The sequence below is a fragment of the Teleopsis dalmanni genome, chromosome 1 (assembly GCF_002237135.1).
Source record: "Teleopsis dalmanni isolate 2A chromosome 1, ASM223713v2, whole genome shotgun sequence".
In the NCBI taxonomy this organism is placed as follows: Eukaryota; Metazoa; Arthropoda; class Insecta; order Diptera; family Diopsidae; genus Teleopsis; species Teleopsis dalmanni.
In genome coordinates this window covers 190,800,997-190,816,635 of record NC_051846.1, presented here as the reverse complement: position 1 = coordinate 190,816,635, position 15,639 = coordinate 190,800,997, and the positions used below count along the sequence as shown (strand labels likewise).

Sequence of the window (15,639 nt, the reverse complement as noted above, 5' to 3'; positions counted from 1 at the left end):
TTTTCTAAACATTTAAAGAAATATTCTTTTATCGAAAACCAAGTATAGTTAAGAACGAAACCACAATAACAAATTAAAAAATTCCATACTCCAACATTCGATAGTGGTACCTGTGCAGTGTACATATCAAATTCAGAATGAGTATATTTTATAATAGATACACGATCAATACTACATTAAATCATATTCAAATCTTATTCGCTCGACTTGCAGTACGTCCTATCATATTACCTCATATCTTTACGATAGAACTATTTACTGCCTTCATTTGCTATTATTTACTTGATAGGCCTTAACATGGATTCAGTGAATAATAAATCACCACGTCTGCTTGAATTAAGGATTATCTCTTAGCATAGCAAATTTCAATATAAATTGCAATTTAAATCCACAAAAAATAACTATCGCCGACGTCTGGATAATATCAGTTGAATGAAAATTTCTGAAAGTTCATGAAGACTAAAGTTAAAAAACGTGTTTTGGAGAGGTTCTAGTAAAGTAATTCTTTTCAAAAGCATAAGTTTTGATTTTACAAAATTTTTATATAAAATATCCATTTACATTTTGATTAATTTACTTTCAAATTGTCAGTTTTGTTTACCGATCACAGTAGTAGAATTGCAACCGCGATGTGAAAATAATTACTAAAACGCCATTCATAGTTTTATAAAATAGCAAAATTCAAAAATAAAAACATCCACTTTTTGGTTTAACGAGTTCGAGAATGAAAAAATCTTTTTAACAAAAATAAAATTTAACACAAGCCAACTATGGTTCGTATGATATTTTGTAGAATCATAAAGAAATAACTATTATTAACTTTGAAACTAGTTCTAAGTACATTTTAAAAGGAAATTGAAAATATTTTCTTAAAGCAAAAAATTCTAAGCTATCTCAGTTAATTATTTATCACGTTCAGAAAAATTATCGAATTCATTAGTTATTTAAAACATTCATCCATTCTATATATATGTATATAATATATATATAAAATTATATATATGATATATATTATATAATATATATTGTATAATACATATTATATATATATATTTCAAAAAACCTTATCTTTATGTATAGTGCTCTGTTTTGATACTATTTATCCTTAATACTCCCAATAATAAATGGTTATCTTATGTCAAATTGAAAAAATTTTAGTATGAATATTATAAAATACAAATAGATAATAGCCCAGTTGTAGTTCAGAGACTAAGACTAGCAGTAACTACCTGTAAATAGAGTATTAATATATTACATTGAATGTAATAAATAACTTGTAGAAATAACCATTCTATTGTATATGGTATTTCGAAATAAATTATGTTTTAAATAATTGATCTATAAAATTTTAACATGATAAGAAATCACTGTAAAAGTAAGAATTTATAATTATACGTAGCAACCAAAATACCATAAAGAACACCAATGAATTACCAATGGAATTTGTCAACCGAAATTCAACAAATAGTATTAGATCAACACTTAAAAGTAATAAAAGCGAAAGCATCCTTATGAAAACAGATACCAAGGAGACACAAGTTCGAGTGATCTACACAGGCGGTACAATAGGCATGATGCGGAATAAAAGAAATGGTAAGAAGCTGTAAACTGAAATAGGTACAGAGTGGAATTTTGATTTTATACCTTCATGTGAGTTTTAGTTTTAGCGCCTATTCCAAATGCTCTGGTAAAACAAATTTGTAAATATCCCAATATGCACGACCAAGAGTATGCAGAAAAACGTTTCGGGATGTCTACAGCCACAACTCCACTTGTACTGCCACATGCTGACGGTGAGCTACGAAGAGTAATATATCATATTACAGAGTACGATCCATTATTAGATTCCAGCAATATGACTATGCTCGATTGGGCACGAATAGCAAAAGATATTTATGTAAGTTGTGTTTGTTATATAAAACAGAACTTAAATAGGAAATAAATGACTTCAATGAATTTTCCTACTCAGCAATCATATGAAACGTTTGATGGGTTTGTAGTATTACATGGCACAGATACCCTTTCCTACACAGCTTCAGCACTTTCATTCATGTTGGAAAATCTTGGAAAGACTGTAATTATAACTGGTTCACAAATTCCTATATTCGAAACTCGTACAGATGGAACAGATAACTTCATATCTGCTTTGATTATTGCCGGCAATTATGTTTTACCAGAAGTATGTGTATTTTTCGGAAATAAATTGTTTCGTGGAAATAGAACAGTTAAGATAAGTTCAAACGCACTTGATGCTTTTGAATCTCCGAACTCGCCACCTCTAGGACGCATAGGTGTCAGTGTGGCCATTGATTATAGACTAATATTTCGACCATGTAGTGTATCAAGATTCACCGTGCATTCAGAACTTGACGAAAATGTTGGAATTTTACGTATATTTCCCAGTATATCACGAAGTACGTTTCAAGCATTTTTATCTCCTCCATTAAAAGGAGTTGTATTACAGTCTTTTGGCTCTGGAAATATTCCGTCAAATCGACAAGATATTTTAGATGCTATTAAAACTGCTGTCGATCGTGGAGTAATTATAATCAATTGCACACAATGTGCGAACGGTTCTGTTGCAGAAATTTATGATACAGGAAAAATATTATTTGATTTGGGAGTTTTATCAGGATTCGATATGACACCAGAAGCTGCATTGACAAAACTTTCTTATGTACTTGGAAAAGCGGAATGGTCCCTTGAAGAAAAAAAACAGGTCTGCTTAAATTGTTCTAATAAACGTATTTAAAATTAATTACAAAATAACAGATGATGCAATCAAATCTAAGAGGCGAGCTGACATCTCCAACTGACCCTAGCATAGAAGAATTTCATTTAGTGGAAGCTGTCGCAAAATCTTTACAAATATTTTCAGCAAGAGACCTCGAGCAATTGGAAGCCACATTATTTCCTGCAATGTTAGCTAATGCCGTTATTACGTCCGATATACCGAATGTTAGTTGAAATAAAATTTTTATTAAATTTCAGTTCAAAAATCATAATGCAACCAGTTTTCATTTAAGTTGAACAATCTCAAATCATATGGTGCAGATTTATCTGGAACAAACCAAGACCATCGCACTGCTTTGCATCTAGCCTGTCATAATGGTAACGCAGAAATTGTGAATTATTTACTTCTTAATGGAGTATCTGTACATATAAGAGATCGGTACGACCGTACTCCTCTACATGAAGCTATAACTACAGACAACCATGAAATTATACAATTGTTGATCAATTGTGGAGCACATTTAACAGGTTCATCTAGAGGAATAGGCGAAAAGCTGTGTGCTGCAGCTGCACGGGGTTCAATGAAACGACTGAAGTCATATCAATTAGCTGGTGCTGACTTAACTCAACCAGATCCTTCCGGCCGAACTGCATTACACTTAGCTGCGCTCCATGGCCATGAAGATATCGTTCGGTTTTTGCTACCTTTTCACGAAAATCTCGAAGAAACCGACTTACTCGGACTTACTCCATTGGATTACGCCACCCGGGCCAAACACTTTACAATTGTAAACTTAATGAACGATTTCATCAGTATTACGTAATCTTGATACCGAAGTCTAAATATATTGATTTTTATTGTTTTCATTTCTGTTTAAAAATTGATGCAATAATGAAACTATATATTTTTGATGTAATTCCCTCTGTCGAAAACAGACGAATCGATGGGAATGGATGAACTTCTCTGCTTTCTCCAATAGCTAAAGTCTGTAGTCACTGATTCTAAAGCCGATTTTGCCACACAGTCACCTTGCTCTCCATCTACATGGAGTTCCGAAATATCACAGTACCACCTCACCTCTCACCTTTGTGAGATCTTACCACTACTTTAGAAGTTGTCGAAAGCTAGGAAATTAAAGCAAGGCATTTCACAACCATAAAAATTCTATCTATCCCTATTTTTACATCGTGAATACATCGTCAATTGCAATGGACAAGTGCTTAATAACTACTTGCTATGCAAAAATATCAATTTCAAACGTCTGCCCCAACTGCTACTCTACGCCTCATTATGTAATTCCTCTGTTCTTATATCCTCATGTACAGACTACTTTGAATCCTATTCATTTTTAAATTCAACCCATTGAATTGATAAGGATTCTCCACCCCGATTCAGGCTAGTTTCAATTAAATCCATCCACTCCGCATACATTCCTTATCCCAAAAACCTCTTCTTCTAAGTTACCCCTTCTACCTAATCTGTATCCTATATCCTAATCTGTATCTTGAATTGTTATTTAAATCAATTGATCTCATCTAAAATAAATTGCAGTAAGTCGAAGTGTAACTCAAGCTATGAGATATTAAACTCTTAAAACTATGTACATATCACATTTTCTCTTTGGAGAGATTTTATTTTTATTAAATGTTTTGGTTGCACCTGGACCAGAACATTTAAAAGACCACCTAAAAAAGAGCCACAACAATTGCTAACCCAAATCAGAAAGCTTTGCTAATTAATTTGAAAATTGTGAATAAATAACTAAATATACATTTATACATTAAGTACCGTATATATAGTATATATATAAAGTATATATGTACATATATATTGAACAGTTTTTTATTTTTGATTTTTAAATATGAACAAAATGAATTATTTTTTTTTGGACTTATTATTATTTTTACTAGATGATGAATTCTTCAACATTTTTGGTTTTGATTCTTTTTCAACCACTGAATCAGTACTGATTTTTATTCTATCTGTCAGTGTATGAATATAGTATTGAATATAGGCGTAAAGAAGACCTGCACCGCAATGCAAAGAAGTTAATAGTAAAGTCATGAACGGTAATTTTTGTTGCAACCCCAACAATGGACTCAGGTGCTCATATAAAGGTATTATCAAAAGTCCAGTTACATACAATACATGAAGTACGTTCACAGATGGCTTCATTTTATGGATGCGTACTAACTGCGCCAGCATAAAAGATATATACCCCAAATAAAGTGAATAACGAATTACTAACAAATCAATGTCAAATAATAGCGGGAATAGTGAAAAGTATCCAATTATGCTGAACCAAATACAGTAAGAAGCGTCTTTTGAATTTAAAATGCTTAAGAAACTACAATAGAAATTTGTTATTTTCTGTTAATAACGTAATTATTTACTTGTCAACTCACCAAAGTGGAAGTAAAGACATTAGAATCGCTTTCTCATGCACATGCCATCCAAACATAAATGAAGTACATGAACATAAAACAACAGCACGCAGGAACACGATTCCACTCTCACTGAAAAAGACACGTTCATGTTTACTAATCAAACTTTAATTTTGTGATGCAAACCTTTTTTTTGTATAAAATAATAATTTCAGGAGCACAGGCAACATAAACAGTATAGTCAACACAAAAGTAATTATTGGAGTAACTTTTGGTAATACAATATGATCGTATTCCTGAACAAGACCTGAAGTAGTCGAAGATCCACTTTTTGGTTTAGCCAGTGCTATAGCTGCAAATTTGTCAATGCTGTTATATATTGCCCAAATATTTGGAGCCCAGTAAGCATGAGTAAGACCACGTTTAAAAGGAAACAAACGATTCAGAATCTAAGGCTTGAACTTATATTCTTTAGTTAAAAAATTTGAAAAAGTTTTATTCCTACCTGTGGCAAATGGTTCCAGAAGGGTCCGAATGAAACAACGAACGGCAATAAACCCACAACAATTAATTTTAGAAACTTCCCCACAAATGTTTGTGTCTTATTCAAGCAGTAAAATTTCAATAAATACACTGCATATACTGGAGCTACATATAAAAATATATGTTTAAAGTTTAATAAAATTGAAAATGTGAAAGCTGACCACAAATATCGTTCCTCTAGTAAGAAACTTATGCTTAATAGCAATATACCATATAGAAACCCATTATACTGAAAGTGTATATGATCCAAGAATAAAAGGCCAACATTGAATAACAGCAGCACCTCGGCTGTAAAGTGTTTATGTGATTTCTTTGAAATACGCAAAACTTTTAAACAGCTTATTACACCGAGGGCGTAAACAAAGTCTAAAGCCATAACAGATATACGTTGAAAGTGTTTGGTCTCACTGGAGCAGTAATTTAGGTTATTCAGCTGCAGCATCTTCGGATCAATAAGATACGCGATTTTCGATAATCCCCATTCTAGATAAGCGAAGAAAGGAGGATAATCCAATGTCCATTCACTTGTTGCATCATAATACCAGCGATTTAATGGAAGAGAATGAGTAATTGCTAACCAGTTCCGATGTACCTCAAAGTCAGTGGAATGACTAGAAACGCGCCTTATTTAAAACCAAATTGTTTAAGATTTAATCTGAACTTACTATGATGGTATAAGCATTAGCTTTAGGCCTGTTACCGCTCCAAAAATCGTCCAGAAATAGCTTTGGAAACCCATCGTTAATATGTTTACGCCGGCATGCGATCTTCGAACTTTTCAGGTGATATAAACACATGACGCCGTTGCCATATAAATTTTTATGTCAATTTTTTGTAAGTCCAACACTGTAAAAAAATAACTTTATAACTTTGTAAATCAAATGCTAAAATAATTTTTTTTTAAATTAAATTATTCTTTCGTTTTTTAAGCATGATATAGACGATGCTACATGTATGCACACCAAGTGTGCAGACTAGTAGTGCCAAAAAAGTAATTATCCGTTACTTTGTATTCGTTACTCAAGAAATACCGGAGTAACGAATACAAACTTTTTATTGTATTCGTTACTTTTACTCATTTTACCAATGAGTAGTATTCGTTTTACCTACTCTTTTGAGTACTTGGTAACGATTACTTTCAACAGCTGTTTTCGCGGTTTAATAACAACTACTTTATTCAAAAATTTTGTTCGTTTTCAAATTTATTAAAAATGTGTGAAAATATTAATAATAAAAAAAGTGAAATTTGGATTCATTTTGAACCAGTAGGAAGTGAAAAAGCTAAATGCAGATTATGTGGAACAAACTATTCAATAAAAGGTGGTTCTACTTCAAATTTGAGAAAGCATTTAAACATTAAGCATCCCACGGTCCTAAGCGCCGTTAAACGGAATCGTGAAGTAACGAAACCGCAGTAACGAAAGCGCAGTAACGAATACTGAGTAACTAATACTGAGTAACGAATACTGAGTAACGAATACATACTCGAAAAGTAACGGGTAGGTACGAATACCCAAAAGTAACGAAGTTTGGCACCACTAGTGCAGACCAAGTATGCGCTATGCTATACACTTTGAAACAAGGTGTAATTTTACCGCATATATGTTAGCAGACCGAAAATTGGTATGCACTGCGTATATTTGAATATACACAGTGCGATTTGGCAAACATAGTAGTAAATAAGCTGATTTATTGGTGATGGCTCATTTATCATATATGAAAGCTCTTTGTATGGTAAATCATCCCCATTAGTGGTTAAAATGATCAAAACTGCTTAAATGAGACAGTGTGAATGTGTTAAAAAACGTTCCAATGCAATAATAATAATTATGTGTAATTATATATATAAAATGTGTAATTATATGCTAAAGGTATTTAGAAACTGGTCAGAGGTAAGATGTCCAAAGCACTGTTGCTACATTAATTTATAGTTTTTATATAGTTTATAGCTATTATAAATATATATATTAATGTTATATAGCAAGTTAATGTCCAATTTATTATGAATGAAATAATGTTCTGTACCACATTAGATGGCAACACCACTTTTGAAAGGGATTTTTTTGTGCTGTAGGCAATACTGTTTTGTATTATTGCTGACATGGAAGAAAAACTTGTGTTTTGTCACTAATTTTGTTCACAAAATTTTTGGTAAATTTTGATAATTTTTGTATTTTGTATTTGCATAAATTGTTTGAAACTGTTATATATAAATTTAATGAAGTGTTATCAAAATTATATCAAAGTGGAATGATTGCCTCCAAACATCTTCAACCAATTTTAGAAGATAACAAAAAAATTGGATCACAACGAACACGTCAGAGTCTGAAAATAGCAAAATAAAATAATCTTTTCTAAAATGTTCAGAATATAGCAAAAAAGTGTTAATAAAAACTTTCGATTTTAGTAAGCAATTTTATGTAATTACCAATAATATTTAAGTTATTTTTTCTCTAGAGTGCAAATGTCAAACAGAACTAAGGAACGCGTAAAAATCGTTTATTTATTTCTAAAACCGATTTAGTTATAAAACTTTAAACAAAAACAAGCGTGTGAAGGCAAGGAATCTAATTAAAGAAATTAAGCAAAAGAAAGAAACCAGATTCGAACATCCATAAATATGTCTAGCGAAGAAAGTACAGGGCAATCGTCAAATATTAGCAACATACAAGAAAAATTTTCTAAGCAGCAGGTTAGATCAATAATAATCCTTTAATTAGAATATGTTTAAAATAAATTTAAATATTTTAGGAGAAAATAGCTGCGCTTAAAGATTTAGTAAAAAAGTCGGAAGTTGCACATGGAAAATCAACTTCTACTGCAAAAGAAAAAGTGAAAAACATTGCTCAACGGCTGACGGATTTAAGATCGAAATCTAAATTTCGTAAGAGTGTAGATTCACCTTCGCAACATGAAGCAACGAACGAACCAGTAACGACGATTTCGAATATTCATCCTGACACATTTGCCCCCCAAGCTACTAATTATTCCACCCCCAATCCCACACCTTCGAAAATACAAGATGTTGCAACTCCTTTGTCGTCCAATACATCGATACCGAACAGTGAAAAAATACTCTTGCTGCGTCAGCAAATGGAACACAACAAAGCTCGAATGGCACAGCGAGCTTCAAGTAAATTACATTTGGAGCAATTAGTGACACAGTTAAAAGAAAAATTCGATTCGACGCAACAAAGTCTGGAAGATACAGCGGAATTAGGTAGATCAATGAATGACTTAAGTGCTGTAATATATACACCAGTTTCGCGTGAGCGGCATAAGTCGGCTACTGATTTATCTTCACAACCCTTTAATTTGGAGAAGGAGCGCATTAAATTTTTAGAGAATCGCTGTCGACTGCTAGAAAAACAGTTGGAAAAGGAATCTCAAACAGCGCAATCAGCACCGAAACGTATTAAGGAATTAGAAAATAAAGTATTGGAATTAACAGAAACACTGAATCAGGTACCTATAAAACAAATTGATATTTTAGAGAAAGAAATCGAAACAATAAGTAACGAGTTGTCAGAGAAGTCCAATGAAATTGAGAAATTGAAACAATTGCAAGGCAATGATAATGAATATTCTAATGAATACCGAGCTGAGAACGATCGTTTAAATAATGAAAAAACGATGCTTGCAAAACAAGTTGCCGAATTAGAAAATGCAAATCTAGAGCTTCAACAAAAGCTGTCACGTCAAATGGCAAGGGGTGATGAATTAAAACAGAAAAGCATAGAAGAAGATTCGTTTGAAGAAAAACTATCCCTTATCAAACGAATTGGTGAGTTGGAACAAATCAATGATGTTTTAGAAACTACGCGATGTGATTTAACAATAAAATGTAATGGGACGGAAGAGGCACTGCAATCTTGTCAAAAAAAATTAAATGATGCAATTGAAGAGTCTCATAAATTGCAAAAAAGACTAGAGGAAATGGAACAAAATATAACAGACCTATCTACTGATACATTATGTATTAAGGAATCAGCTACTGCTGAAACTGATGCAAAAATCAAAGACGAAATGGCGCATCAAATTCAAGAATTGCAAACTGAAATAATGAAATATAAGAATGAAAATAGGGAACTCAAGGAAACAATAAGTAAAAATAATAAAATTGAAGTTAGCGATGGTAGTATAGCTGAGAAAATATTATCGCTGGAGGCAACAATAGAATCACAACGTCAAGATTTGGCAGATAGATCGGAGAACTTGCGAAGATATGAAGAGGAGCTAATGGAGAAAACAATTGAACTAAATGTACTCAATGCCAATTTTAAAGTTTTAGAGGAAAAGTTGCAAGCAAATTTAAAAGCAAAACCACTTTTTTCTGCCACTGTGACAGGGGCTGACAATACTGAGTTGCAGAATGAAAATCAACAACTGAAGCAAAAATTGGATGAGTCAAATAAAGCAATGATTAAACTGAAGCTTAAACTGAAACAGACTGAAAAACAAATGGAAAAGCTAAAGAAAGCTTCTGATCTGCACGCCGAAGTGATAAGGCTAGAGAAGTGCAATGAAGACTTACAACAAAAAATTACAGAACTAGAAGACGAAAAAGGGCAGTGGCAATTATCTCAGGTTGAGGAAAATAAATTCAAGAATATTTATAATGAAAACATACAAAATGTAGATCAAAAAAGTGTGGAAGAAAAACAAAAAATTCTAGAAGAAACTATAAGGATGTTAGAGGAACAGAAGTTTGATCTATTTGAAAAGTGTGAATCATTGTCAACCGAACTTCACTTATTGCAACAAGAGGTCAGTACCAAAAATAGTGAGGAATCTGCAAGAGTTAAATCTGAAATGTCAGAAATTCATATGGAGGAACAGTTGGAGGAACAAATTCAATTAGTGAAATCATTAGAACAGAAAATAGATGATAAGAATACAGAGATAGATAACTTACATAAGCAAATAGATAAACTTCAAGATCTAAAACAAGAAGCAGACAAGAAATTGGAACATTATATATCTGAAAATATCGAATTACTTGATAAAATTGAAAAACTAAGTAAGTCGTCCTCTTCAGCTGAATCCATTGAAATTGTGGAAAGATTAACACAGCAAGAACGTGCTGAGATCGATGAATATAATAATCAAATTAATCAAGACCGTGTTGCCGAACATGAGCGGAGTTCGGTTAATGAGATCACGCAAACAGAAATGGGTCCAGAGTTAACTGAAAGTTTAATACAGTTACGTGAAGAAAGTGCAGAGCTAATTAAGAAAATAGAATTATTTACCAATGAACGCCGTGAAGTGCTTGATAAAATGGAAATATTATCCTCAGAAAATCAAGAACTTCATAGTAAAATTAAAGAACTTGTAATAGAAAAAGAATTATTAGAATCAAATGCGGAACAAGCTGAAGACTCAAAATCCAAACTAGAAGTACATCTAAATGAGGTGACTAAAGAAAAAGAATTGCTGGCAGCACAAATCGCTGAGTCAAATGCGCAAAATCGGGAACTAACTCAAGGACTCACTTCATTACAGAAATCTTCGGAAGTAATGGCTGCCATTGATAGTACCGAAAATGCCACACTTTTCGATAAATGTGAGAAGTCGCTTTCAAAGTTAAACTCGGAAATTGAAGCATATCGAAAAGCGAATGATAAAAATGCAAAATTTAATGTTTCTAAAAAGTTAGCTAAAGAGGCAAAGAATGCGTACACACAATTAAGTGAACTATTGCAGAAAGTGAAAGAAGCTAGTACAGCCGTTGAAACAGTTACTGTGGTGGAAACTGTAGTGGCAGTAACAGCACCGAACGGGAAAGCACTAGCGGAATATGAACAATTGACAGCACAAAACCGTGAACTGAAAGCTACTGTTAATGAGTTACGCGAAGAACTTCAAGAACTTAAAGACAATGCTGAAACTGCAACAGATAACATACAAGCAATAGGTGAAGAAGCAGCTAATAAGAATCATAAACAGTTATTGGAATCTTCAGAAAAACTAGAAAAAACTGAATCTGAACTAATTGAATTACAATCAATTGTCGAAGATCTGCGAATACAATTACAAGAAGCTCGATTGGCCAGTGAAGAAAAGACTGAAGAAGTTGCAAGAATTAATATAGAACTTACGTCGTTACGGAATCTATCAGAAGATTTCGATCAACTCATAAACAATAAGGAAATGACGTTCGAAAAACAAATTGAACAACTAACTCGACTCAGAAAAGAGCTAGAGGGTATGTATATTCTTACATGTTTCTCACATAATTCTGTTTAATTTATTAATTCATTTTAGCTAAATGTGAAACCTACGAGGGAGAAATGGAGATTCTTCAAACTCTTGTTAAGGAACAAAAACAACAAATTATAGAAGCCTTTAAGGAAAATGAGCATGAAGTCAATCTCAAACTGTTGGAATTACAGCAGCGTGATGAACAAATAACCCATCTGAAAGCTGAAATTGCATTATTAAAGGAAGTGTCTAATGAAGTCAAAGTGCAGTTTTCAGAAGATTTAGAGAAAGAATGCCAAAAGCTCCGTGAATCTTTGAAAATAAATAAAGCTTTAGTTGCTGAACAAGTCGACGAGTTGGCAAACAAGCAGGAAACAATTGATACGCTCAATCAACAAATCATTGACTTATACAAAACAATGGAAGAGAACACCAATAAAATTATAGAGAAAGAAGATGAAGTGACTTATATACAAGAACTTCTGGATACAAATAACAAAGAAATAGAACGTTTATGCAAAGACAACGATGAACAGAAATCGGTGGTTGACAAATTACTAATGGAAATACATTCTCATAAACTTAATGAACAACAGTTACCTAAGTTGGAAAGAGATAATCATAGATTACAAGCCCTAATTACTGAACTTGAACGTGTTAAATTAGAGCTTGAACAGAAGAATAAAGAGCAGCTTGAAAAATTAAAAAAATATGCTGCCAACCTAAAGAAACGCACCACACAATGCCAGGAATTAGAAGCAAAATTAAAAGAAATGGAAAAAGGGGCTTTAGATATGTATGTTAAAGAGAGGCAGACAGATACTTCTGCCGAACAAAATCAAATTCAAGAGCTTAACGCAAAGAATATGGTCCAAAGTACAAAAATAAAAGAATTGGAGGAGACTGTTAGGCATGCCGAAGAAAAGACAAATGAATTTAGAGATGCTCTTCAACTAAAAACAGTTGAAATACTTGAAACGATGGAACGCAACGCTAATTTAGAAAATGAGTTGGAAGAAACTAAAATAAACCTAAACCAGAAATTACAGGAAACCATACAGTTACAGAATGCATTGGCTGCCTCCCAGGAACAAATGTCTGACTGGGGTAATGAAGACAGTTTTCTCTCGGTTAATGAAGGTGTAACAAAAGAATTGGCTGAAAAGTCAAAATATATTTTAATGCTGGAAGATGATTTGAGAACAGCACGACGAGATTTATTGTTAAATACTGAAAAAATGTCAATAGGACATGATAAGGTAAATGAATTAGAAAAACAACTATCCACTGCCTTACAATATAAAATTGAATTGTCTGAAAAGTTAGCAGATAAATTGAAAGCGATAGATGAAGCAGAAAGAGTATTCAACGACGTCCAAAATCAATTATTTCAAAGTAAAGAGCACGAATATAGTTTACAGCAAGCAAAGCAAGAATTAAGTTCGCAAGTGAAAAATCAAGAGCAGCAAATTGAGAATTTAACACGAAAATTGAATCAATTCAATGATAAAGAGAATGTAGCATCTTTGGAACAAATTGCTGTCCAAGAACAGCGTATGAATGAATTAAGCGAGGAGCTAAAGACAAAATCTTTAAAGTTTGAAAAATCTAAGGCCATTATTAAAGAGCGAAACAATCAAATTCATCGCTTGCACGCGCAATTGAAAGACTTGCAAGATAAACTTAGTGCACAACCTGAAGAGGAAATCGTACAAGCACCTTTACAACAAACTGTGACTGATGCAGAAATAAAAGTACTAAAACAAGTACCAAAGGATGAATTTGATTTACTGCAACAAGCCTACGATAAGCTGAAGCTTGATTATAACACTGAAAAAGCTAATTTCCTGCAAATAAGAACGCGTTTGGAAACAGTACACGATGGAATTCAGGCCAAACTTCAGGAAGATATGTCTTATATAGAAACTTTAGAGCAGGAAAATAGTAAGTTTAAAGACAAGATATGCAAATTGGAAGAGTGCGTTGCTAGCTTTGAAGAAAGACGTGCTTCTATGGAAAGACGGGCAAACTTGTTAGATGCACAGATGCAATCTCGTGCTGATGAATATGAAAAAACTGAGGATGAACTCATCTATCGGCTTAATATGCTGTCGGAACATGATGAAGTCATTGGTCAACGTCTTATTGATTCGCAAGAAGAAAAGGAGGAGCTGCAGGAACGTATGGATCGTTTCCAAGCTGAATTTAAAGAGTTAAACATTAAGCATACAAAGTTGGAGAATGAATTCGAAGCCTATCGCCAACAAATTGCAGAAACTTTAGAAAATGAAAACGTTTCGTTACGTGATCAGCTTGTAAAGTCGAATTCTGAAATGCAACGTTTACGATCTGTTTACGATGCGAAACTTGCGGCTAAAGCAACTGAAATTGATGAAATTGAATGCGAATTAAGTGAACAACTGGAAAAAATTAACATTGATAAAAGAAAAACCTATGAAGACTTGGAAAAATCTAGAGACGAGTGTATGGCACTGAAAGACGAAATTGTGCGTGTAAAGGAGACATTAAATGCAATAGAGCAATCGAAACAAGAGTTGGAGCGAGAGTCGACATGGTTGCGTATGCAAAGTGAAAGCGCGCAACAAGATCAGTACGAACTACAGGAATTACGTATGCAAGCAATGCAGGATAAAACCGAGATCGATGAATTACGTCATCAAATAGATACTCTTGCATCTAACCATGAAATGGAACTACAAGCTCTACGAATACAAATTTGTGAGTTGGATTCCCTTCGTATGCAAGTAGGTCAGAATCAAACCGATGATCAAGTATTTATTGAATCAGAAAACAAACGCTTGACTGATTTGTTAGCCGAAAAATCTGCAATCATTGAAAATTACCAACGGCAGAATTTGCAATTGCAGATGGCAGCCGTAGGATCTACACCGCAGGTACAAGCAGATCCTTTTGCTTTGGCATTTGGCTTACCAACTCAGCATAATATAACTTCAATTCCTTCGCAAATGGATGATAGAGAACGAGAGAGAATTTCGAATGAACTCTTGGAAAAAACTGAAGCAAATACACGTTTACAACGAGATTTACAGGCATTGCAAAATGAATATCACACTCTTCTTGACACTAACGCTGATTTACAGAGACAAGTTTTGGAAAACAGTAGAGAATTGGAAAACTTACGCGCTCCCAACTCAAGATCTCCATCCACACAATTTAGAAATGACGTTATCCCAGCACCTCCAATGTTCTTCGCATCCGAACAAATTACTTCTTCACCATTTGATGAGCTTGTACAAGTGCGTACAGAAAATATGTTGGAAGGAGCTATAGGTGGTGATCAAATAAATAACGATACTGAGCAACCAACAATAGAAGACCTTCAAAGAAATGTGTCAGATTTAGAAAAGCATGCCCAAGACTTGGAAAACAAATTGGCAACTAGAAATCAACTCGACAATGAATATGAGCAGCGATTAAAAGAAACACAAGTGCTTCTTCATGAAGCTGAAAATCATGTACTTGACCGAGAACAACAGCTTCAGCAAGCTCATGCGCATATCAGCAAACTAGAACAGGAAATACGAACATATGATGAGTCAAAAATGGAATCCACCATGCATTTGACGGCTTTACAAAGCAAAATTAAGGAGCTTCAGGATCTTCTTGAAACGCGAGAGAAACAATTCAGTGAAATGGAATTAAAATTGCAATCAAATATGGAATCAGCGGGTAACGATGCTTCAAAAGCTGCTGATCATTTGAGAGACCTAGAAAGCAACATTAAGCACCTGG

At 33.4% G+C, this 15,639-nt stretch overlaps 3 protein-coding genes across 9 annotated transcripts; 2 read left to right on the top strand and 1 right to left on the bottom strand.

The window, feature by feature from the left end:
* The first annotated feature begins 32 nt into the window (after positions 1-32).
* LOC119670927 (L-asparaginase-like) lies at positions 33-3,600 on the top strand. 2 transcript variants are annotated; one of them, XM_038081380.1, is made up of 6 exons: positions 33-773; positions 1,400-1,593; positions 1,662-1,897; positions 1,970-2,719; positions 2,773-2,958; positions 3,015-3,600. In XM_038081380.1, the coding sequence occupies exons 2-6, from the start codon at positions 1,437-1,439 to the stop codon at positions 3,555-3,557; spliced, it is 1,872 nt and encodes a 623-aa protein (XP_037937308.1). In that variant the 5' UTR covers positions 33-773; positions 1,400-1,436; the 3' UTR covers positions 3,558-3,600. The 2 variants fall into 2 exon arrangements, with proteins under 2 accessions (XP_037937308.1, XP_037937309.1); XM_038081381.1 differs by having other exon boundaries at positions 34-773; positions 3,027-3,600.
* An 842-nt stretch (positions 3,601-4,442) lies between these two features.
* Positions 4,443-6,553, bottom strand: LOC119666946 (probable dolichyl pyrophosphate Glc1Man9GlcNAc2 alpha-1,3-glucosyltransferase). Its single transcript, XM_038076225.1, has 6 exons — positions 6,327-6,553; positions 5,624-6,272; positions 5,305-5,567; positions 5,140-5,250; positions 4,618-5,081; positions 4,443-4,465 (listed from the first exon to the last, which is right to left on the bottom strand). Exons 1-6 carry the CDS (start codon positions 6,398-6,400, stop codon positions 4,443-4,445), a joined length of 1,584 nt encoding a protein of 527 aa, XP_037932153.1. The 5' UTR covers positions 6,401-6,553.
* Positions 6,554-7,723: 1,170 nt separating this feature from the next.
* LOC119670925 (protein lava lamp-like) lies at positions 7,724-15,639 on the top strand (the record flags this gene model as incomplete). Of its 6 annotated transcripts, none has more annotated exon segments than XM_038081374.1 (5): positions 7,747-7,812; positions 7,886-7,978; positions 8,119-8,353; positions 8,413-11,869; positions 11,929-15,639. In XM_038081374.1, coding segments are annotated over 3 exon segments (7,240 nt in total), but the record flags the coding sequence as incomplete, so codon positions are not given.

Excerpts from the sequence above, each read along its gene's own strand:
- LOC119666946 (XM_038076225.1), bottom strand. The coding sequence starts at position 6,400 with ATGGGTTTCCAAAGCTATTTCTGGACGATTTTTGGAGCGGTAACAGGC. Across the intron at positions 6,273-6,326 it reads CTAATGCTTATACCATCATA|TCATTCCACTGACTTTGAGG; the intron begins GTAAGTTCAGAT and ends GCGCGTTTCTAG. Across the intron at positions 5,568-5,623 it reads TCTGGAACCATTTGCCACAG|ATTCTGAATCGTTTGTTTCC; the intron begins GTAGGAATAAAA and ends TTCAAGCCTTAG.
- LOC119670927 (XM_038081380.1), top strand. The coding sequence starts at position 1,437 with ATGGAATTTGTCAACCGAAATTCAACAAATAGTATTAGATCAACACTT. Across the intron at positions 1,594-1,661 it reads GATGCGGAATAAAAGAAATG|TTTTAGCGCCTATTCCAAAT; the intron begins GTAAGAAGCTGT and ends TGTGAGTTTTAG. Across the intron at positions 1,898-1,969 it reads GAATAGCAAAAGATATTTAT|CAATCATATGAAACGTTTGA; the intron begins GTAAGTTGTGTT and ends TTTCCTACTCAG.